The sequence below is a fragment of the Narcine bancroftii genome, chromosome 14 (assembly GCF_036971445.1).
Source record: "Narcine bancroftii isolate sNarBan1 chromosome 14, sNarBan1.hap1, whole genome shotgun sequence".
In the NCBI taxonomy this organism is placed as follows: Eukaryota; Metazoa; Chordata; class Chondrichthyes; order Torpediniformes; family Narcinidae; genus Narcine; species Narcine bancroftii.
The window spans coordinates 19177503-19200644 of NC_091482.1; the positions used below are offsets into that span (position 1 = coordinate 19177503).

Below are 23142 nucleotides of genomic sequence, written 5' to 3' on the forward strand. Positions count from 1 at the left end.
CTGGTGAACTTGCTAATTCTGTCTAAGGCTAGAAGACCCTTATCTTATCCAAACTAACTTTACTTCCTACATTCTATTATCTATTATCTATCCTGATCTTATTCATACTGGTGAACTTGCTAATTCTGTCTAAGGCTAGAAGACCCTTATCTTATCCAAACTAACTTTACTTCCTACATTCTATTATCTATCCTGATCTTATTCATACTGGTGAACTTGCTGATTCTGTCTCAAAGGCTAGAAGACCCTTATCACAGACTAACTTTACTTCCTACATTCCATTATCTATCCTTATCCTATTCATACTGGCTTTATTCATTTACCCATCTATCTATATTAGTTTCCTCATCTTCATATTTTTATATCAGTTTCACTCATCTCTCACAAAGTGAAAGAACAAGAGTGGAAAGCAGTGAACTTAATAAGATCCAACTCTCAGGGCGGCGGAGGGCGGAGCAGGGAGCAGCGGCGCTGGGCTGCCTCTCAGCATTCCCCCTCACGCCGCCGTCATGGCGGGTTGTTTGGATGGACTTTGACACTGTTTGACCAGCTGAGTTTCTCCAGCATTGCATTTTAACCAATGTGAGAGGCCAGAGGTGGCTTCACAGATTTCACTCGAGACAAAAATTGAGAACAAAGAACTTTTATTCTACTATTACAACAATGTTGGGTGCTTCCCCTTACCCTGGGAATACACACAGATACTGAGGCTGACCCAACTTTTATACATTTCATTTCAGTACAGAGATACCTAACATTCTTCTGCCTCCTGGATTGGTTTAGCATTGGGTAAATCCGCCCACGTGGATTCTAACTTCTTATCAGTTTATGTGCCTTCCTGCAAACTTGTTAGCCAGGAAATATCATGTCTTTGTTCCTTCCTCATTAATCAATCCCCAAGACTTGTTTTGAAGATCCTGTTAGAAATTAAAGTACCTTTAAAGAAATTGCTCGAGACAAAAATTGAGAACAAAGAACATTTATTACAACAATGCAAAGTTGGGTGCTTCCCCTTACCCTGGGAATACACACACATACTGGGGCTCACCCAACTTTTATACAGTCAATTTCAGTATCAGAGTGCCCTCCCCCTTACATTCTTCTGCCCCCTGGATGGGTTTGGCATAGGTAATCCTTCCTGCCTACGTGCAGTTTCAGTACACTTGGAGGACCAGGGGGTATCCTGTGGGTGCCCCATCATGTCATTGTCCTTATTCACACCTTCCTGATTCTCGGGGCTACAGTCTCTTGATATGCAGAGTTGACTCATTCTATCTAGGGTTGGCTAATTTCATATGTATAAATCTGTGTCTGGTTAGCTAATTAGAAATGTAGGACTTGGTACTTCTGTCCAGGGCTAGGAGACCTTTATTTGATCCAGACTACCTCAACTTCCTACATTCTATTGTACCTTACCATTCCTTATCTTAGTGACTCTGCTTTCCTGCATCCTAAACCCCAAGCTTATCCTGTTTGAACTGGTTACAGCCATTTTACTGATGAACTTTAGTTTCTTCCATGTTCATAATTTTAGATCAATTTTCCCATCTCTCACAATCCTTATTTTATTATACTTTTATAACCCTTCCTCCCTTCACCCTGATTTAACCCATACTTCATTTCTAATGAGCACTTGCTTGACTCCTCCCATTACACCACAGACACCACCGTTCTTTTTCTGGCACTATTTTTTATTGACTTTGCAGTGTGGTCTCTATCGATGGTGATGCGGCCGCCACATGGCGTGACGAGGAACTCTGGTTTCGACTTTAGCTTCGCCTTTTTTGCGGGAGTGCGGAGGGGACCCAGCCGCTTCCCGTCGCCGGGTGAATCAGCTCCAGCGTTGGCCTCGTCACGGGAGGAAGTGGGACCGCGGCGCTTCCCGAGCCTTCGCCGCTCCGGCTCTTCCACCCGCAAGGCGGCTCCGGCCTCCGGCCAGGCCGAGTCCCCCCGCTGCCCGTGACGGCGGCGTGAGGGGGAATGCCGAGAGGCAGCCCAGCGCCGCTGCTCCCTGCTCCGCCCTCCGCCGCCGAGGCGCCGCCTGGCCCGGGTCGGGTCCCCACCTCTTAATCCGCGCCGCCGCCGCCGCCCGAGCGGGAGAAGGCCTCGGCCTCAGGATGGTGAGTGCTGGCTCGTCCCTGGGCCCGAGCTCGCAGGCGGCGCCCTTGCGAAGTTTGGGGTAGGCCGCTGCTACCTGTTCAACGCCTTGCCGGACTGGCTCGCTTGAAATACAACACGGAGACGAGGAGCCCAGGCCGCTCCAATTCCTCTCGTTCCTTGCTGGAACTTGCAGTTGATCGGAGCTCAGCAGCCTGGGCATCTCCAGCCCAAATGCACTGCCAAGAGCTTTGCTGGGAACTTCTGAAATGATTCTTTACTCTAAACTTCCAAAGAGGTTGTTACCCAGCAAATTGCCTGTCATCAGAATACTTCATCCACTGTTTGCAGTTGGATGAGTTGATTCCTCATCCATGCAGTTTCTGTGACAGCAGGACATTCAGTTTTCTGTTGCTGTTGGGCTTAGTCCTTCTCATCTTGGACCGTAACCCATCCGACTCTTCTTTTAAGTGTATGCTTCCTCGTGAGTAGGTCTGTTGGGCTTAGTTAATCCTTCTCATCTTGGACCGTAACCCATCCGACTCTTCTTTTAAGTGTATGCTTTCTCATGAGTAGGTCTGTTGGGCTTAGTCCTTCTCATCTTGGACCATAACCCATCCGACTCTTCTTTTAAGTGTATGCCTTCTCGTGAGTAGGTCTGTTGGGCTTAGTCCTTCTCATCTTGGACCGTAACCCATCTGACTCTTCTTTTAAGTGTATGCTTTCTCATGAGTAGGTCTGTTGGGCTTAGTCCTTCTCATCTTGGACCATAACCCATCCGACTCTTCTTTTAAGTGTATGCCTTCTCGTGAGTAGGTCTGCTGGGCTTAGTCCTTCTCATCTTGGACCAAAACCCATCTGACTCTTCTTTTAAGTGTATGCTTTCTCGTGAGTAGGTCTGTTGGGCTTAGTCCTTCTCATCTTGGACCATAACCCATCCGACTCTTCTTTTAAGTGTATGCCTTCTCGTGAGTAGGTCTGTTGGGCTTAGTCCTTCTCATCTTGGACCGTAACCCATCTGACTTCTTTTAAGTGTATGCTTTCTCGTGAGTAGGTCTGTTGGGCTTAGTCCTTCCCATCTTGGACCATAACCCATCCGACTCTTCTTTTAAGTGTATGCTTTCTCGTGAGTAGGTCTGTTGGCCTTAGTTAGTCCTTCTCATCCTGGACCGTAACCCATCTGACTCTTCTTTTAAGTGTATGCTTTCTCGTGAGTAGGTCATCTCGATGCAGGAATTCAAAATCCAAACCGCGGACCATAAAACTAATGTCATGACTTTTGGAAACCGGTGGTGCTTGTTGAAAACTTGTCGCTTCGGGCAAGGAAATCTCTCATTTCCCCACTATAATCTGAACCCAGATATACACTTGCATTTACAGAGGATATGCACACTGAAATGGGGTGCTAATTGAGCAGACATGCTTTTTCCTGAGTGTTGTAATGTTCCTAACTTGGAGGTTTGTGAAAGGCGTTTGGAGTGCAGCATACCAAGCCTCTGGCTTGCTCTTGTCGTATTTGTATTGCTGGTCCAGTCCGTCGTGATCCCAAGGGATAGCGTTGACAGGAATTGGTGGTGTTAAAAGTGCATCCTTTTGATGCATTTTTGTGATTGCCATGCATCAGTCCATACTCCAAAAGTTGTCTCACTTTTGTGACGTAGAGGCACTGATTTTGTTTTCTGGCAACTATGAATGGATTTGAACATGGTGGGGATATTCACTGGTTAGTGCATTTTGCGTAGAGAAAGAGTTCTCATTGTATTTTGCATATGATTAATGAATGAGTGATCTAAGATTTTACCATGTGTCTGAGGAAACCAAGCAATTGTTATTTGGACTACAGGAAGCTTCTAATTATTGTTTACATATTACATCTGAGAAAATATGAAAAGTATTTTGTCATGTGATTTAGGATTTCTGTCACCATGCAAGTTTCTACACTTAAATGATACCATTTATAATTAATAGCTCCTTTCTTACTGCCAACCCTCCTGGGAGATGGGAAAATTTCCAGGGCAAGCTGACCCCAGGAGCCTTTAACACCATACCATTGTTTGCAGGTAATTCTGCAACTTGAGATTTTAAGGGGGATCCCATCTCCAGCAGTGACAATGCGAGTGCAGGTTGTGCTTTGACACTTCCAGAAGGTGGTTGGTGAGTTAACTTGGCCAGGCTCTGACACTTGCTCCATCCATGTATCAGCCTGGTTGAAGTCTACTTGCCCTGCTTGGTTATGTAATTTCAAACCACACAATTTGACCTGAGATATTGGCAGGTTAACTCAGATGTAATCAGCAGTGTGAAGCCAGCTATTGATTACTAAATAGCACGATATATGGCTTTCACTTGATTAACGTTATGGCCATGATCGAAAGTTAGTTTTCATTTTTTGATTGTTCACTTGTTTTGGGGATCATTTAATCAATAGCATGCATTTTTGATGTCATTCTGAGTTATCCACTATTGGCATTCTAGGCTTGTTAGACCTCCAAAAAAATGCATCACTTTGCAATTAACAGGATTAAAATCAATTTGGCATTGCTCGTTCATTTTATCAACTCGTGATTGGTGGCATGCATGGCATAGTGGTCAGCGCAACACCTTTACAGTGGCAGTGACTGGGACCTGACCAGGGTTTGAAACCTGTGCTGTCTGTAAGAAGTTTGTACGTTCTCCTCGTGTCTGCATGGGTTTTCACCGGGGGCTCCAGTTTTCTTACACTGTTCAAAATATACTGGGGGTGTAGGTTAATGGGGTGTAAATTAGGTGGTAAGTATTTGTGGGCTGAAATGACCTGTTACTGTGCTGTATGTCTGTATGTATTGTGACAGAGTATCTTGAGGTGGCTTGGGAGGAATTGCTAGAGCAGCTTGCACACACACATTTCAAAACACAGAATTTTCGCAGAAAGAACCACAAAGGTGCAACATACAGCTTGCCTGGGAGAGCATGTGATTTTTGCAGGCAGAGGCGGAACAGTTTTGCTCTCAGAGAGGGAGGGAGTGAAACAGAGAGGAGAGACACAGCAATCAGTTCCAGAGGGACAGAGCTGGCAAAGTTTTGGAAGGCTGTCTGGTCAAAGGAGAAGACGAGCTGTCTGAGGTGACCCGAAAGAAAGAGGATTATCTGGAGAACCCTGAAGGGGGCAAGTTTCATCAGCACGATTGATTGGAAAGGAATCAGGTGCGGATGTCCTGGAACAAAAGGAATCTCTCTCTGCATATCCAGTAAGAACCCTCCTGAGTAGTAACCCTTTGCCTATTAAGCACCAAAGACTGGTGAACTTTGTTAATGCTAACTTCTGTGCACAGAACAAGAATTGCCTGCAACCAGTGAGATTGGACTGGGATCCAAAGAACTTTTCTCATCTTAAATATACATTATGCACACCTGCGCTTAGTATTAGAGGGGGGAATTAAGTAATATGTTAAAATTTAATTCTGTTTTCTTGTTCAATTATAATTAAAAACTACCTTTGTTTAAGGAACCCCGTGTTGTGGTGCAGATCTATGGCTGCTGGTTTTGGGGGATCTCTGGACTCCGTAACAGTATGATGATGTCATGTAGTTTAAGCATTACCCCCTCACAGTCAATGTCATCACCAATTTATGTCATCTGTGAACCAACTGATTATATCTCCTATATTTGCATCCAACTTATTAATGTATATTAACAGTGCATATGTCGGCACTGATCAATGTACTACATATTTCCTATAAAAAATCAAACGTGTGGAATTACCTCTGCCTTTTTTATGGAAAAAAAAATCAAATTTGCTTAGATCCCATGGATTTTAACATTTTTGGACCATTTTAGGACCTCCTCAAAAGTCTAATGTAGACTACAGCAATTATACTAACCTCAGTCAACCCTCTTTGGGAGGGGGGAGAAAAATCAAATGATCCTAAATCTAAGCAAGTCATGCTGATTATATTTGGTTAATCCCTGCCTTTCCAATTATAGATTAATCTCTCCCTCCGATCTTTTCCAATTAGTCCCCTTTCACTAATATTAGATTCACCGGCATGTCATTATCTGACAGCACATTTATCAATATTTGCTTTTTTTCCCCAATCATCTAACACTTTGGCTATAGTATGATTTAAAATCTGTCAGAGCTCCAGCAGTTTGCACACTTGCCTCCCATTTGTAGCATGACATCTTTTTAAGCCTTGGAAATTTATTGGCTTTTAAACTTACTAGAATATCTAATGCTTGAGCAAACAAATTGTACAATATCCTTGTACAAATGATAAATATTTACTTGACATTCAGTTTTGTCCTTGTGTCTTTGTACAGATTCTTTGTTGCTGAATGGACACGCCCTCTTGTTTTAGTTTCCTTTTTGCCCTTAATAAATGCTTCAGGGTTTTCCTGGATTTTGTTTGCCAAAGATAGTTTGTGCTCTTTCCTTGTCTTTTTCTAAAACTCCATACACTTCCTGTACTCAAGTTGGGCCTCCTCTGTTTTTATTTTTCTGTACCTGCCCACGTGCTTCTATTTTTATAATCCTATGCTCCATATCCTTTGACATCCTCGGTTCTGTGGAGTTATTGGCTTCCTCTTTCACCCATAAGGGTAGACATTGGTCTTGAACTTTCAATCATTCACTTCTGAATGACTCCCACTTGACAGATGTAGACTTGGCTCTAAGTAGCTGTATCCGCGGCCCACATTTGCTATGAATGGAAACAGAACGTTCTGAATGTATAATCAGTTTGTCTGAAGGATCTGGGTACTGAACTTTTTTGCTGAACAGTTTTTGATTTCCAGTCCCCTTTGCAATGATTCATTGGTTTTAATATCTGCTCATCAAACTGGTAGAAAGGTCATGATATAATGTCCTATTTAAGCTTGGAGAAAATTAGATACAACATTAGATAGAAAGTTTCAATTCAAAAAGATGTGGGGCCCCATTCATAGAATACTATCGTTATTGGCAGATTTAAGAAGTTTGGATGCTCTAGTGATTCTGTCTAATTTCTGAAGGTCGCTATTTGATCCATATCTTTACATCCTTTTCTACAAGGTAACCTTTTTTTTTAAACTTTATTTAAAATTTTATAACATGAATAAAATAAAAATTACATTTAAAGAAATAATAAAAAATAAGATAAAAAAAATTGGAATACTACATCATTAAACTACACAAATTAACCCCCCCAATAATTATAACACAACATTAATCATCTAATTTAAAATTAGTCCAACCCTTCCCCCAAAATAAAGAGTGAAGAATTAATTAACAATATTGTAAATAAAATAGAAAAAACCCCACTTACAAAAAAAAGGATAAAACTTAACAACAAAAAAAATTACTAACAACAAAAAAAATCAATACTAAAATAATACCCTTAAACATATATTTAAATCAAACATAATACATGTATTTAACAAATGAAATCCACTTTAAAACTAAGTTCAAATATTAAAATCATATTACAAGGTAACCTTGATTAGAGGGAGGAGATAGTTTTAGCCTTTTTTTATATTAACTTGTTAAATGCTGGTTTAATTATGGTTGTCATGGATCATATTAAATTAGACAGTATTTACCCTTTGTTTAGACCAAGGGATTGTCTAATGTAGTTTACTTGGTTTCTATCCAGAGTTATTTTTTAAAAATATTTTTAAATATGGATAGGTTTTTTGATTACATTTATATTAATTTGTGATACATGACCTGTTATTTGTCTATTAGAATATTTTTTAAGAAGGGTTTATATGTTGATTTAAAAAAATAAAAACAAATTTTTTAAAAGAAAAATTCCTCAGCATGAAGTCCATAAAGGAGTAACTGAAAGCAAAGTTATTAACATTGAGATTATAATTGTGAAAAACACAGAAACTAGATTGTGGAATATTGAGCAAACAAATTGCTGTAAGAACTCAGCAGGTCAGACAACATCCATGGATAGTAATGGTCAGTCAATGGTTTGGAATAATTGTGGACGTGGAAGAGGCTAGAACTGGATGAGAGAGTTTATAAATGTTGGTAGGACTAGAGTAAGTTACAAATAAAGAGAAATGTCAATGAAAGAATTTGAAAAGATGATTTAAAATTGTTGCCCTAGCAGGGGCCGGTGTAGGTCAGGAAGGAGGGGGGGACACTGATGGATGAGTCCATGTTAAGTCGTGAGCAGCTGAGTGTGAGCATGTATTTTTATGTATAGTGGAAGCCCGCCCCAGAGATTTGTGGGCAGGTGGAATATCGAATGGACATTGGAAGAAATATTAAATGCATGGTTTCTGAGCAGTCAAACAATAATTCTCATTGATTACACTCCCAAGACTTTAACCAAGTTATGATGCATTAATTTTGCTTGTAAATCTCAAGATTAAGTGATCAGGAACACTGGATCTTGTATATTTTGTTTGGAGTACTTAAGCACGATCTTTTTGATATCACAAATTGTTAAATATACATTCTACCACATTTGTTTTTAATACCCTATTGTCTGCATTATTTTGCAATTCATCTAGTCTTGTAAAGCTGAAAGAAGATGCCCAAGAGTACAGATGTTATGTATGTATTACTACTTGCATGTCAGGATTTTGATCTAGCAATGGAAAGGATATGCTGCTTGTATACAAATTAGCTTTCTTAAAAATGTTGGTCTCTAGTTGGCATTCAGAAAAATCACTCAAAAAAAAAAAAGCCCTGTGGAGCACAATCCTGATCAGAGCCCGAGATGTTGATGGAAATTCAACAGGAGAACAGCTGGGGGAACCTTGAAACAAAGTTGGGAGTGGATAATTCTGGTGATGGAGAGATCTTGTTATCAGAAGCTTTTTTTTTGGATTGAACGCACCACCAAGATTGTAAATGGTGTGCTTGAGACAGTTGTCAGGGATGCAGAGGAGAATGATTTTCTGACAAGTACCACTGCTGCAGTCTTTCTATTATTCAGTTCATTAATAACCCTGCTTGCTTTCTCTACCTTCCATGAAGTGTGTATTATTGACAAAACCAAGGTTTAATGACATCCCTCATTGCGAAGACGTTGATTTGTCATCAACTGTTTCACATATATTAACGGTTATCTGACAATGGTGTTAAGTAGAATCATCAAGGATTTGATTCAGTAAGATGAAGGAATTGTATTTCTAAGTAAGATTAGTTGATGATGGGTATCTTTGCATGACATAGCTATAAATCATGATTTTGACAGTCATTAAGCTGCCTATCTTCTACACTGAATAATTCAATTTGAATATATACGTTTACCTTTCGTAAGGAAAATAATTAACATAAAATTGTTAAAACCATTGAGCTTCCAAAAGACAGTCCCTAATTTTATTGATATGCCACGTACCGTTGTCATAACATTGGGAACTTGTGCCAGTTGAGTGTGTCACTGCAAAAAATAATTGCTGAAGTGTTATACCACAGCAGAAGGAACAGTGGCGGTCAGGCACTAGGTTACATGTATGGATGCGGAAAGTCAATGCAAAGGTTGTCTAAAGCAATAGTGAGGTCAAGGATTTAGTTGGCGCTGTCGATCCAACGTGAACATTGTGGACCAGATCATTGGTGAGCAAGTCACTTGATAGGCCTGCTGTTGGCCTCTTTCATCACTTTCCTGCAGATTGATAGTGGACTGCGTCAGATTCAAGTAGGAGACGTGAGCAATTTTCTAGATTGGAACAGAAGTAAAACATGAAAGCCTGCAGGCACTGTGGTTGAAGTAAAAACACAATGCTGGAGAAACTCAGCAGGTCCAACAGTGTCCTTTATAGAGCAAAGATAAGGATATGTTTTGGGCTTGAGCCCTTCATCAATTTCTAGATTGAAACTTTGGTTTGAAGCATGCCTAGTGCTGGAGCATGGATTTTTGCGTGACTGGAATGTTGTCTGAGATTGACTATAGTCCACCTCAGATGTTGTAGAAATGCAGGCAAGGGTCTGGCTATTTTGTCACAAATCTTGGGGGTCTTTTATGAAGGTAAGTGAAGTGATTTAAAGATGGAGAATATCTGCTTTTACCTTCACTTTTTAAAACTATAAGAAGGCCTTCGCTAAACTGATTTTACTAAGGCTTATTCCGGTTTGTGATTTAAAAACAAAAATTACATTGGTGTGTGCCGATATGGGATTCTGAATACTAAAGTATTTATAGCAATTACAGTGGATCCTTGAATTCTGGACAGGTTGCATTCCTGGAAAACTATCCGTGTTGCGTTTTTTGTTCTGTGATATGAATTCCTTTTATCCCATTGAATCTCGTTATAATTGCGCCATCTAGAGGCAAGGGAATTCTGATCCTGTTGTCGGCCGAAAAGATTGAATGGATGTTGTATTATTTGATTAAGAATTGTAGCAGGTATCAGTGGAAGAGATTGCTTTTGTCAATTTCCAAAGCAAACCTCTTTAGTGGCTTCTATTGCTGAACCAGCAGCCTGTAGTCATTTCTTTGGTAAACCACTTTAGTTCTCCGTATACATTTTGTTTTAATTTTTTCACACTAATTCTGTCTTTTTTTTTCCCCTCTCTCTTTCAATTTTGGTAGAAATTTGCAAATTTTGTAAAAGCAAATGTCCTTGACATTTGTGTGGATATTCTGGATCAGGTCATGTAGGATAGGAGTTAAGATTGGATTTGGATTGGCCATGGTTTAGTTGTGGTTGAACTGTATACCCAATCAGCCTAATGCAGGCTGAAAAAAAATGAGTGAGGCAATTAAGTATAGGACATGTACACCATGTATCATGTTGCATTGTATCCGCTTAACTTGTTTTTGAGTTCCAATTTTGTATCTGCAGTGTGTCAAAGAAAACAATGTTGCATAGAAAAGTCTCAAGTTTTGTGATTGGTTCTTTTGGGTAGATTGCAGGCATCTGGTGTTTCAAGTTTATCATCTCATGAAACAACCCCATGAAACAGTGTCTCTCTGGACCATGGTTCACGCACAATATGATCACATAAATAATCAAAATAAATACTTGGAATAATTTACATGGTAACAGGTTACTGTTCATCAATCTCTCAGCCCTGCAGGAAGAAGCTATTTCTCAGCCCAGCAGTCCTGATTTTGATGCTCCTGTACCACCTTGATGGTAGTGAGTTAAAGATACTGTGCGTGAGATGGAAAGACTCTTCAAAAATTCCTTGTGCCCTATTTTGGCAACACTCCTAGAAATTGTCGTCAGTGGAGGAAAGGGAGACCCAAGTGATCTTTTCAGCTGTTTTAATGAGCCTCTGTGGACTTCTGGTTTGAGGCTTTGCATCTACCCTCCCACACAATGATGCAGCCAGACAGAACACTCAATTTTGCTCCTGTAAGAGATTGTCAAGATGGGGTGGGTAGCCTTGCCCTCCTCAGGAAGTATGGGTGCTGCTGCTGTAGGTGGTTCCTTCAATGCATGCCAAGGAAATGTGGGCTCTTCACGATGGAACTGTTGATGTGCAGTGGAGAATGGTCAACCTTCATCCCCCTGAAGTCCACAAACATCTCCTTTCTCTTCTCCACATTGAGAGCCGAGTTGTTGTTCTCGGACTATTTCAAGTCTTTCAACCTCCTTTCTGTCATGCGACTCTTCATTGTTGCTGATGAGACCAACTATTGTTGTATCATCCACAAATATGATGCTGTTAGAACAGAATCTGGCAGTGCAGTTGGGACTCAGCTCTATTGATTCACTCAGCTGTCTTTGATTCCTTCAGTAAGTTGAGATGATTTCCTTACTCTGCAAGCAAGAGCAAGTAAAATTTGATGAAATGATACAGTTTAATGTCATTGAATTCTCAAAATTGAACGATGAAAAGTGATCTATATGTCTTGGGCTATCGAGCATGTTTTAATGGGGTAAGAAATTCTTTGCCAATGTAACTTTAAAAGGTGTATTCTGTGAACTATTTTTAGAAAGGAGAAAATTGGTGATTTCTTGCCTGGAAGGTAATGTGTATTGTGAATTCTTTGGGTGAAGACTTTATTGTTGTTCAAATCTTCAGCACATTAAAAAACCTTTTAACTGGAACTTAGCATGCTCACATTTTCTAACTTTTTTTGTGTCACGAAACATAGCATGCTTTACAGAGATATTTCCACTATTTCAAAATTAAATATTTTCATGTATTTTTAATGCTGGGCTTCTTTTAGTCTTTAAAAGTTGATCTGTTTATTTCTTCATCTCTGGTCAATTCTGCTTTATCTCTGCCTATCTGTAAAGCTCTAAATGAATCTAACCAGTATATTGCCTTTAAAACCAATGAAGAAAATAAGGAATTTTAGTACATCTTGCTTATATTCTCCTACTCGAGCCAGGAAATAACATCAATTCTTGTTAAGAATTTAACATACCTTCTGTTTTGTAGGTTTACTTAACTGGAACCATGCTTACTGTCCATCCACTGGAAAATTTGAAGGTGTACATCAGCAACCGTCCTCCCCTTGTGGTGTTTATGATCAGTGTCAGTGCTATGGCCATAGCTTTTTTGACATTGGGATACTTCTTTAAGATAAAAGAAATCAAGTCTCCTGAAATGACTGAGGTATAGTTTCTTCAATTCGCTCACTCGTTGCTTCAAAAATGAAAAGTTTTAAGTGTAAAAAATTTGATAGGACAAGATTGTTAGTAACATATAACATAACATAACAATTACAGCACGGAAACAGGCCATTAGGCCCTTCTAGTCCGCACCGAACCAAACACCCCTCTCTAGTACCACCTCCCTTCACAATGCCCATAACCCTCCATCTTCTTCTCATCCATATACCTGTCCAACCTTTTCTTAAATAATACAATTGACTCCGCCGCCACTATTTCTCCCGGAAGCTCATTCCACACGGCTACCACTCTCTGAGTAAAGAAGTTCCCCCTCATGTTACCTCTAAACCTCTGCCCCTTAATTCTTAACTCATGTCCTCTTGTTTTAATCTTTCCTCCTCTTAACGGAAATAGTCTGTCCACATCCACTCTGTCTATCCCTTTCATAATCTTAAATACTTCTATCAAATCCCCTCTCAACCTTCTACGCTCAATTCATAATAACTGTTCAAGAGCAATTTTACTCTAAGATCCATTGATGTGGCCTAACTAGTGGAGAGAAACAAGATTAGAATTAAACTTGCATTTGATCGTACAGCAGTTTGCTAAAACTACCTACATATGACTTTAGAGATGAACAAAATTTGTCGCAAAAATTAAAAGGTTGTAAAATATAAAGAAATGGTATGCTCAGAATAAATGCTTGGTTACAAGATTACACTTTTACACTAGGATTCCCTAATCCAGACATTATTTGAGACTATATTGTCAATGAAGGCACAAACTGAAGTTGATAAAACACTTGTTATGAATGCATATGATTGGCTGGTAATAAGTCCTGGCATAAAACAATCTTTTTAAATGCCATGTACTTTTACATGATTTCTGGGTAGCTATGCCGTTGAATTTTTCAAATCGAATGGTCACAAATGGGAGAAAAACATTTTGAAGTCGGAAGAAAATGATTTATGACATCCCTTTATTTCTCAATGTGCTTAACAGCCAATAAAGTTTTTGAAGTCTGGTCCATTTTGTCAGGAAATGTGGTCGTCAGTTTGTGCTTAGTGAGGGTCCCCCATGTATTTTTGGTTAAAGTACGAATGTAAGAAAACTCCTCTGGTGTTAATCTTTGGGAAATAATTAATGGAAAACTTGCAAAAAGACAAAATCTGTGGATATGTGTTGTTGTGCCTCTTGAGAAGCTCATTTCCATTGGTCATATTCTATAAATTGTGGAAGAGAATAAAAGATCCACCTTGGTGACTAATGGCCAAAGCAAATCTACTCAGTCCTGTAACTAATTATTCAAAGTCTCTGGAATACTGGGCATTTCATCTTATGACCTTTCACTGAAATAGATTGCCATTTGAGAATGTCCCTTTAATTTTACATTTGAAGGGCCTAATAAATTAGTTAGAAGGATGGTCCTCTTGCTGATTGGGATAGGGAAGTCATCAAGGTTGTGATATGGCTTTTTCCTAAGAGTGATACGCAGAGGATTCCTTGACATGAATGAGGTAGCACTGATATTTTTATCTTAATATAGTAATGCAGTATGTATTTTGCTACACCTATGCTAGCCTAAAATTCCATTTGGTGCTTTTGTGATGCAATTAATTTGTATGGGGCTGCTAAACTGGGAACACAAGACCCATCATTGATCTCTGCTTTCACTCTGTATCAAACAGCAAAGTTTCTCTCTTTTCATTCTTTAATTGTCTTTTTGAAATATTTGATCACCTGAACAATCTTAATGATTAAAAATTAATTTCTTCTAAACCTCAAATTGTATCCACACTCTGTCTAGTTTATTTTCATTAATTTAATAATTTTATTATTTCTATTGGCTTCTTTGTCTTCACATACTTTTTCTATACCATTTATTTTGCGCTCATTCATTCCTCTGATGCTCACCAATCCAACTTGGCTTCTGCCTTGTCAGTGCCTCATTGATTTTTTTTTTGGCATTCTGTTTAAGTCATGGGGATTATTTCTCCATAACAGTCAAATCCAAATTTGCATAATCTGAAATCACTTTGCTTTTAGACATATCTTTAATTTTGTTGAGACTTGAGCATGTTTTTGTTTCCTGACAGGACTGGAACACTTTTTTGTTGAAGTTTAATGATCTGGACTTGTGTATATCTGAGAATGAAACGTTAAAACACCTCATTAATGAGACCACCACCCCAGAGAGCACAGTAGCAAGTGGACAAATGCGAAGTTCCACTCAATCCCCACAACTTATGGAAGATTCTGGACCAATAAATATTTCTGTTACTATAACACTCACATTGGATCCTTTAAAACCCTTTGGTGGATACTCGCGCAATATTACACATCTTAGCGCAACAATCTTCGGTCATCAAATTGGATTGACAGGTAAAAGCTCAGGCATGAGTGGGTTCTTTGTGTTGATGATCCATTATCTGATTGTGTCATTAGCTTTAATAACATTGATATAAGAATTTTATTTTTAAAACATTCTCCCTCCTTTATGACTTTTTTTTAACGTCTAAGTTGATTGTAATCAACTTGTTGATTTGTATGATTTTTAATGAACATAATTTCTGAAAGCAAATGACCTAAAGTTCTATAGTTGGTTTACTGCCATTTTGCATCTATAATAAATTGACTGGAGATTCTAAAATTGATTTTTGTCCCAGAAGTCAATCTGTAAGTTCAAGGTGGATGATTTTTGATTCATTTAACACTTTCAGTTGTTCATTTTTAAGAAAAAAAAATATGGTGATGTACTTTTGAATTTAAACCTTTGTCTCGGCTTATTTGCATCATTCAATGCCTGTATATTGAATGGTCACTCTAGTTTCTCCCAAACTGATGCATTATGTTACATTATATCAACGTACTTTGATTTCTATCAACTATTTCTCATTTTTGTGATTGTTTATTTTAAGAGAATGTCTGTTAATCATTATTTTATCAGCTCCTTTGATTATATCATTAATTTTGACCTTGCGTTGTCTTTCCTTGAGTCCAAATCATCTTGCAAGTTCTAGGCTGGACTAGCGCTGTTCCCTGAGTTATACCACTTACAACTGTTCCCAGACTGACACCTCCACTAACTATAACTGTTAAAATAAAATGCATAACCTTGCTAGTAATAGCACAGGTCAGGCAGCATCCATGGATGGAGAAACTGAGTTAAGATTTCAGGTCATGATCCTTCATTGCACAGGAAAACTGAGAAAACCAGTGTATTTTAAATTGCAGAAAAGTTAAGACATGGGGAGCATTAGTAAATGGAAGCCAGGGTATGCCACTCAAGTTCAAATGCCGATCCCATCCTTTAATAGGATCAAGGCTGATCTATGGCGACCTCAGCTCCTCAGCTGTGCCAGTTCCCACAATCTTTAATCTCTCAATCTTTCAAAAATTGATCTTTCTCCACCATAAATGTGTTTAATGATCCGGGGGTTGAGGATTCTAGAGATTTACTAATCTCAGAAATTTCCATGCTCCTCTGCTTTTATTGACTTGCACCTTACTTTGTAGCTATGTTCCCGACTCTTCCACGAGTGGAAACAACTCAATATCTACTCTGTTAGAACCCTTTGTTATAGGGGTTGCCTGTGATGGGGTAGAGACCAATGTTGTAGAGTTTTATGTGACATTCCAGAGTTGGTACCAATGATTTAGCTTCCCTGTATGTTGCATTGCTTGTAGTCTTCACAGGGAATTGAAGGAAATGGATTGAATGACAATCATGTTAGTAAAATACCCTGAAAATATTTCTCCTTTGTTTTGAGCCTGAGATTTGTAGGTGTACAAAATGACTATTGTATTTACTTCGTACCTAACTTTAGGTTAGGAAGTTTTAATACTGCTTTTAAGCAGAACAATTTAAAAAAATCAACATTTGAATTTTACAAAAATTTAAAATATAGTTTATTTTAATTGCGGACATAACGGGCTTGTGTTTTTGACCAATGCAGTTTCCTTTGGGAAAACTGCTATGTGGCAGGTCTTTGAGTAAAATGTGATTTGTTTTGTAGGACGAGAAGCACATGAGGAAATAAATATTACATTTACATTACCAACTTCCTGGAATTTAGATGAATGTGTGCTGCACAGTCACTGTGAGCAGATGGTTTACTCCACTTGTATGACCATCACTGCTGCAACTAATGTTTTCCCTGTCACAGTGTGAGTATTTGCAAGCGCAAAAAAATCATGATTTTCTAATCTGTACATTATTTAGAAGTGGAAGTTGCCATGTAATACTTGTAAAATATTAAATAACTATGTGGTATTGCATACCTGTACTTTGATGATTTCAACTCTGAAGGGTGGAAGAAATGAATTTATCTGAAAATAATGTTTATGATACTCATTGTCAAACTCTGCCAGTCCCATGTTTTCTTTTGAGTAAATCCAAATATTGCCATAGGTTCTGGATTGAGCACTGGACTGGACTTGATAAGTGTTACAACAGCTAGCAAGCATATGTTTTTAAAGCAATTCTCAGCTCTTGGAATAACAAAAAACATTGGACATCTGACAAAGAGTCGAATCACTTAACAAAAATCTTTGCTTGTTGCAGCTGTGCAATAATAAATGAATGTTGAATTACCAAGAAAATGTAACTGGTTTCTGTTCCTGACCATTGTCCCACTCTACTTGTGAACTTAATAGTTGGAGCAGAAATGTGATTTTTTTCCCCCCCTCCCAAAGCCTGATCATTTCACTATAATCGTGATTTGGACAAAAAAAACCACTTAATTGTGGTACTTGAATGTGAAATATCCATGATATTGTATTTCACACTATTCTGATACCTTCAGGAATGGTGGTGATATGATTGAGGAAAGGAGAATTGCATTTAAAATATAAAGTATGTAATTCATTGGTAAAATGCAAAAGTCTGCACAGACACTGAAGTAAAAACACAATGCTGTAGAAATTCAGCAAGTCAAACAGTATACTTTAGTCCAAACCAAATGGTGGTGGTGGTGGGGGAAAGGAGCACAGTCCCTTGTCCACCTATTACCTCTGGCCTGTGAGACTGTGCTCTTCCCCTGGCCCCTCCTCCCCCAGCCCCCTCCAATTTTGTTGGGCGCATGCCTTGATGAAGAGCTCAAGCCTGAAACATTGGTTTTGTATCTTTGCTATAACTGTTTGACCTGCTTAGTTTCTCCAGCAATGGGTTTTTAATTCAGTGGTTCTTCCTATTTGTTTCTATCCACAGACCACATTTAAGTATTCCTTTATTTTCCATGGGGTACCTACAGCAAACCCATGGTGGATGGGGAGGGGAAGTTGTATGTGATGAAACTGTCAAGCTCCAGGCCCTTCCCAGACCACTGATGGCATTTTAGTTTTTGGGAATTTTGTGTTTGTCAAATTTAAAACCTTGTTTTACACTTGCATTAAATTAATAATATTTGACATCACTGTGACCACCCATAATAAACCCATGGAGCATGAATGGTTAATGGAACATTGAACTTAATAAAGCATCTCCATGCACATGTAAATGCACTCAGGAAAAATTGAAACAAAGCATTAATAGTTGGGTAAAAAGAGTCAGCCTTTGAAAGATGAAACAGAGGCTTCTCCGGGTGAAATTCCAAATGTTAGCCTTGATGGCTGAGGATACTGGTGAAGTGTGGGTGCACGGGGCCAGAATTTATGTTTTTCAAAGGGAGAGAGGCAAGGCCACTGATACTAAAAAGAGAATTTTGTACTTTGGGGATCGATAATAAATGTTGTTGAGCAGTGGTGAATAGTTGAGGGTTGGTGAATCGAAATCTTTGACGTAACATGGACAGCAGAATTTTAGGTGGTGAAGATGGTAAAAAGTGGAGGCTAAAAAGGGCAGCATTTACATAGTTAAAACTGGAAGGTAGTATGCACATGGTGAAGTATGTTAATTGGTCTGACACAAGAAGGAGAGTGGCTATATTTTAGATCTTTAGATTTCAGATTTGTCAGAGTACATACATGACATCACATACAACCTTGAGATTCTTTTACTGAAGGGTGAGGCAGAATTACTACTCAAACAGTACTCAACTTACACATGTAAACAAATTGCGCAATACATAGTGGGGGAGAGGGGAAACAATAAAGTCCAAAGTAAGAGCCCTTGCATGAATCTCCGAGTTTGTTGTCGAGTCTGCTGGTGGAGTAGCATCTGTTCCTGAATCTGGTGATATGAGTCTTGTGCTATGAGTCTTGTGGCACCTGTCCCTCTTTCCTGATGGAGTGAGGATAGAGCATGTGCTGGGTGCTGTGGATCTTTGACCTGCAGATGCTCTTGATGGTGAGGAAGGATTTTCCTGTGATGTCCATCCACTACCTTTTTCAAGGCTTTCTGCTCAGGGATATTGATGTCCCCATTCTAGGCTGTGATGCATCTGGTCACATTTTCCACCTGTACAAGTTCACCTATTCGATGATTTCAACTCTGGAGGGTAGAATAAATGAATTTTGGATTTAGAAGTTAGCATTGTTCGTGATATGCAACTAGGTTCTCAGAAACAAGGTACAATAAGATGTCTGAATAGCTGAAAAGGATGTCCTATTTGGAAGTCTTCCCTTTTTTTGGCAATAGTCCTAAAAGCATAAAATTAGAGAAACCACTGACTTTTGTGTGGAAATGTGTGCGTTCTTCCTGTGACTGCCAATGTCTGAAAGTTGCCCCTGTTAATTGGCTACTGTAAATTGTCCCATGAACAATCGGTGGTAGGAGAATCAGGGCCCATAATAGACATGCTAATTAATTCAGTTTTAATTGAATTTTTAATTCAATAAATGGCAAGGGAGGAAGTGGGGCCTGATGGGATTGCTTGGAAACTGGGATGGACTTTACTGGGTCCTATGCTGTCAGGAAATGTGTCAAAAATACAAGAGCAGTGAGTTATGCTTCAAAGCAGACTGAACAGTTAAGTAAAAGGAAAATTGTGTTTTTCAGCCAACCACCACATTGCATTCCTGAAACCTACAGTAATGCCACCATCTGGTATAAAATCTTCACCACAGCTAGAGATACAAATACAAAATACTCACAGGAATACAATCCATTTTGGTGTTATAAAGGAGCAATTGGGAAAGTCTATCATACACTTAATCCTAAACTAACAGTCATTGTGCCAGATGTAAGTAATATCCTCATAGTCTATGCACGTTTTTTTTTAAAAAGTCTGATTTTTGTTTCCTATTTGTTGTTTGTTTTGAGTGCTAAATGACATTCAAACTGTCATTACAATAAAATTGCATGAAATTAGATTTTAAATGTTACCCTTCAGTATTGTGAACATTTAAACATTATTTTAATATGATGTTCACTGTTCTTAGTTGGCAAGATGGTCATACCACAAAAGGCCATAATAATTGGTGGAGTGTAAATTTGATTTTGATGAGGAATGAGGATTCCAAGGTGATTTTTAAAAGGGAATTGGAGGAAAGGTAAAATTGTGAGGTGGGGAAAAGGTCGGGAGAGTAAAACTAATTGGGTGGTACTTTTTGGCAGCAGCTCTGGCAAACTTGGCCGAATTCCTCCTGTGTCGTATTTTGTGAGAATAATGGTTAAGTGTGAATAGGGTGACATCAATTTAAGGGAAAAATGACCTTTTTAAAACGCAGGAAATGATAGTTGTGTGTGATTTTTTTTTTAACTTTTGATTTTAAAAAATGATGTCTATTTTACAGGATGATCGTTCACTCATTAATTTACATTTGATGCATACCAGTTATTTTCTCTTTGTCATGGTAATTACAATATTCTGCTATGCTGTTATCAAAGGACGACCAGGGAAAGTGCGGCAAAACAATACTGAATACTGTCCAGAAAAGGTAATTCCTTCTTTTTCTGTGACTCGACCTGATTTAAAGAAAAATTGTACTGTGATCGTGATGCCTGTTAAATACAGACACTAATACAGGACATAATTGTGAGTATTAGATCATTCTCATTTTCCTAATTTAAAATGATGTATTGTAGTATCTACCTCAATCATTGCAACACTCTGGTATTTAGTTTTCAATGTAAATTAAGTGTCTCTTCTTAGAGTATAAATTTGCAGATTTATTAATTTGATCTTGTATTTAAATGATCAAACTCTGTATGCATGAAGGATTTCCTGCTTGATTTTTTTTAAAAAGCATTGATGACCAGAAATTTCATAATATTTAAAATACAAACTTTTAAAATGTTGCATTTTGTCCCTGATATTGGAATATGACTTAATTTTTAAATAACTAGTTTTGTAATTTATTTTGTTTTTGTGGTTCCACATTATTATTGTTTTTTTAATTTTTTTTTTGCAGGTTGCACTATCGGAAGCATAAAATGGCTTCAATTTTGGAAATGGACAGGTTGTAGCATTTGCACGTTAAGCCCCAGAGAATGGGCATTGACGCTTTGAATGCAGTGTCCTGCAAAGTTGGTTTATTCCAACCAAAGACGTTTTAAGTGCCTGTACTCACTTTGTACATATTTGTAAGGATATATCCAAAACCAATCCATCAATGCACTTCTGTCACATGCTAACTGCAGTTTTTTTTTACTGTTTTAAAAAAGAACAAAATTTGCCATACCATCCAGGCGTATAGAAATGAGGTTCATAAGATTAACTAACCATGAGTTCAGAAACAATTTTATTATGTTAAACTTACTGAACCCTTTTAAAGCTTTAAGCTGCAAGGATACTTTCACTAAGGTTGTATCAAATATGTAAATAATATGTTAGAAATGTGCGCTGTAGTGGTAAATACTGCATTTCTGACACCAATGGTCTGTTAAGTATTTGGAATTGATGTGTATATGTAGTTCAGCACAATTATCTCATGTTAATGCTTGACAGAAAAGTCATATTTTGGAAAATTGAAGATTACTGTATAATATAAATGCATTTTGGTACTGCTTGCAGGAAAGGGATATGGAATTCAGTGTGTATTTTATAATACTGCTTTCCAACAGAATTGCTTGCTTAGAATTGCCCAGCACTGGCTGTGTAATGTGTATGGCTTGCAAAACGAACATGTACATTTTGGTTTCCTACCTTCCTTTAGTCAAAATATATCGCATGTATAGTATTGTCAGCAACGTGATCCACAAAATTGCCTTAATTACCTTCCTATTTCTATTGACCGTTTTGTTTTCTTTGCCTATGAATGTTGCAAAATCATTTATCACTCCCTAATACACCGTTTTTTTTTAAAATTCACATTGCTTATATAATGGTGGTTGTGATATATTTCAAGCAAGAAACTGCAAACAGTCATAAATGTATAGTTTCAGTCTGAGGAACAGAGGCCCTAGTAGCACCCGAATATTGTCTTGGCACACTTTAAGAATCAATAACAGGTATTCTGAAATTGGTTGTACAGATCTCAGTCATTTAAATTTCCAAGTTTCTGCCAAAGAGTACCTAGCACAGAATACATTGTAGTCTTCTTCAGGCAAAATTGTAGATCAACCATATTGATGGTTTTTTTTTTTGTAATCTCCTAATTACTTCTGGTCATTCATGAAGTCTTGAAATGAGCCTTAGTTATTTGCTGCACTGAACCCTGCCCTAAGTGGATTAGTCACTGTATGGATCCAGACAGCAGTGAGAAAGTTTTTCATTTAAAAAGTGTGAACATGTCTCTATATCTTTGTGCACTTTTGGACATATTTTATTCTCCAAGCAAGTTTCTATGAATATCTATTTCAGACTCGTGTTTGACTTCCATGGGAAATGAAAGCATTTGCTATTTTTCTTTTGTCAGCCAAACTTTACAGATGAGCGCGTGTTTGGTTGTGATAAGTGCGCAAGTATGTGGAGATCAATTAGTTTATAGCTTAAGATTAGAATTGAACATATCCCAGGAGCGCATGCAAAGTATGCAGGCATAAACTAGGGTGAATTTAAAATACTCTACCAGCCTTGACGGGCATTTCAGGCTGGCTCGATGTTCCCTGTAGATACTCCATGTGGCACATTTTTTGAGGTAGCTTTTTTTTTTTGCAGCCTTCGGATTTGAATTTGGAGATGTGCTGATAAGAGCTATTGATTAAACTAAGATTGATTGCCGATGTAAGTGTAATTTTTAGCAGTAGCTATGTGGCCTCAAATCTCAGTTCATTGGCAAAGTGCCTGAGCACTAGGTAGGATGCCCTGTAGTTTGTTCAGGAAGGAAAAGCTTTGCGACTTGTTGCATGAATGTAATCATAGCATATTATTTTACGACAATCTCTCATTTCTGGAATTACTGTGCTTTTGGTAAGATTTGCTGAATAAAAGGATCCAATGATTAAATGTTGTATTTTCCTTAATTAGATTTACTAATCTGTAACAAACCTGCATTTCACTGCTTGGAGATACATTGGTGATTAATGTGCTTGCTGTTGACCTTGAAGGGAGCTGCCTTCAAAGATCCAGTGAGTGACCTCTGAGGCGTGGTCTTCCCTTTTCCAGTATCAGATTCTAAGATGCATCAACTCGAGATCCCTGACAACCAGTAGAATGAAGTTCTCAATCTCAGACGAGAGAGAAAACATTTTAACTCAAAGCAAATCTGATATTTTCAACGTATTACAAAGACGGG

The 23142-nt window shown here is 38.4% G+C and overlaps 1 protein-coding gene and 1 long non-coding RNA gene across 7 annotated transcripts in view; one reads left to right on the forward strand and one right to left on the reverse strand.

The window, feature by feature from the left end:
• The first annotated feature begins 1731 nt into the window (after positions 1 to 1731).
• On the forward strand, positions 1732 to 22853 carry tmem248 (transmembrane protein 248). 5 transcript variants are annotated; one of them, XM_069910189.1, is made up of 7 exons: positions 1732 to 2120; positions 12413 to 12589; positions 14682 to 14967; positions 16602 to 16752; positions 19523 to 19706; positions 20260 to 20501; positions 20878 to 22853. In XM_069910189.1, exons 1-6 carry the CDS (start codon positions 2118 to 2120, stop codon positions 20485 to 20487), a joined length of 1029 nt encoding a protein of 342 aa, XP_069766290.1. In that variant the 5' UTR covers positions 1732 to 2117; the 3' UTR covers positions 20488 to 20501; positions 20878 to 22853. The 5 variants fall into 5 exon arrangements, with proteins under 5 accessions (XP_069766290.1, XP_069766293.1, XP_069766294.1 ...); XM_069910192.1 differs by lacking the exon at positions 1732 to 2120 and adding an exon at positions 5092 to 5324; XM_069910193.1 differs by lacking the exon at positions 1732 to 2120 and adding an exon at positions 11071 to 11760.
• Positions 16456 to 23142, reverse strand: part of LOC138749176 (uncharacterized) — a 48714-nt gene continuing 42027 nt past the window's right edge. Inside the window, exons 3-4 of one of the 2 annotated variants that reach the window (XR_011348464.1) lie at positions 22896 to 23045; positions 16456 to 19015 (exon numbers count right to left, since the gene is read on the reverse strand). This is a non-coding gene — a long non-coding RNA (uncharacterized lncRNA). The remainder of the gene's footprint in view (positions 19016 to 22895; positions 23046 to 23142) is intronic. The other variant, XR_011348465.1, reaches the window with a different exon arrangement.

Excerpts from the sequence above, each read along its gene's own strand:
- tmem248 (XM_069910188.1), top strand. The coding sequence starts at position 11,856 with ATGAAAAGTGATCTATATGTCTTGGGCTATCGAGCATGTTTTAATGGG. Across the intron at positions 11,904-12,412 it reads ATCGAGCATGTTTTAATGGG|GTTTACTTAACTGGAACCAT; the intron begins GTAAGAAATTCT and ends TCTGTTTTGTAG. Across the intron at positions 12,590-14,681 it reads AGTCTCCTGAAATGACTGAG|GACTGGAACACTTTTTTGTT; the intron begins GTATAGTTTCTT and ends GTTTCCTGACAG.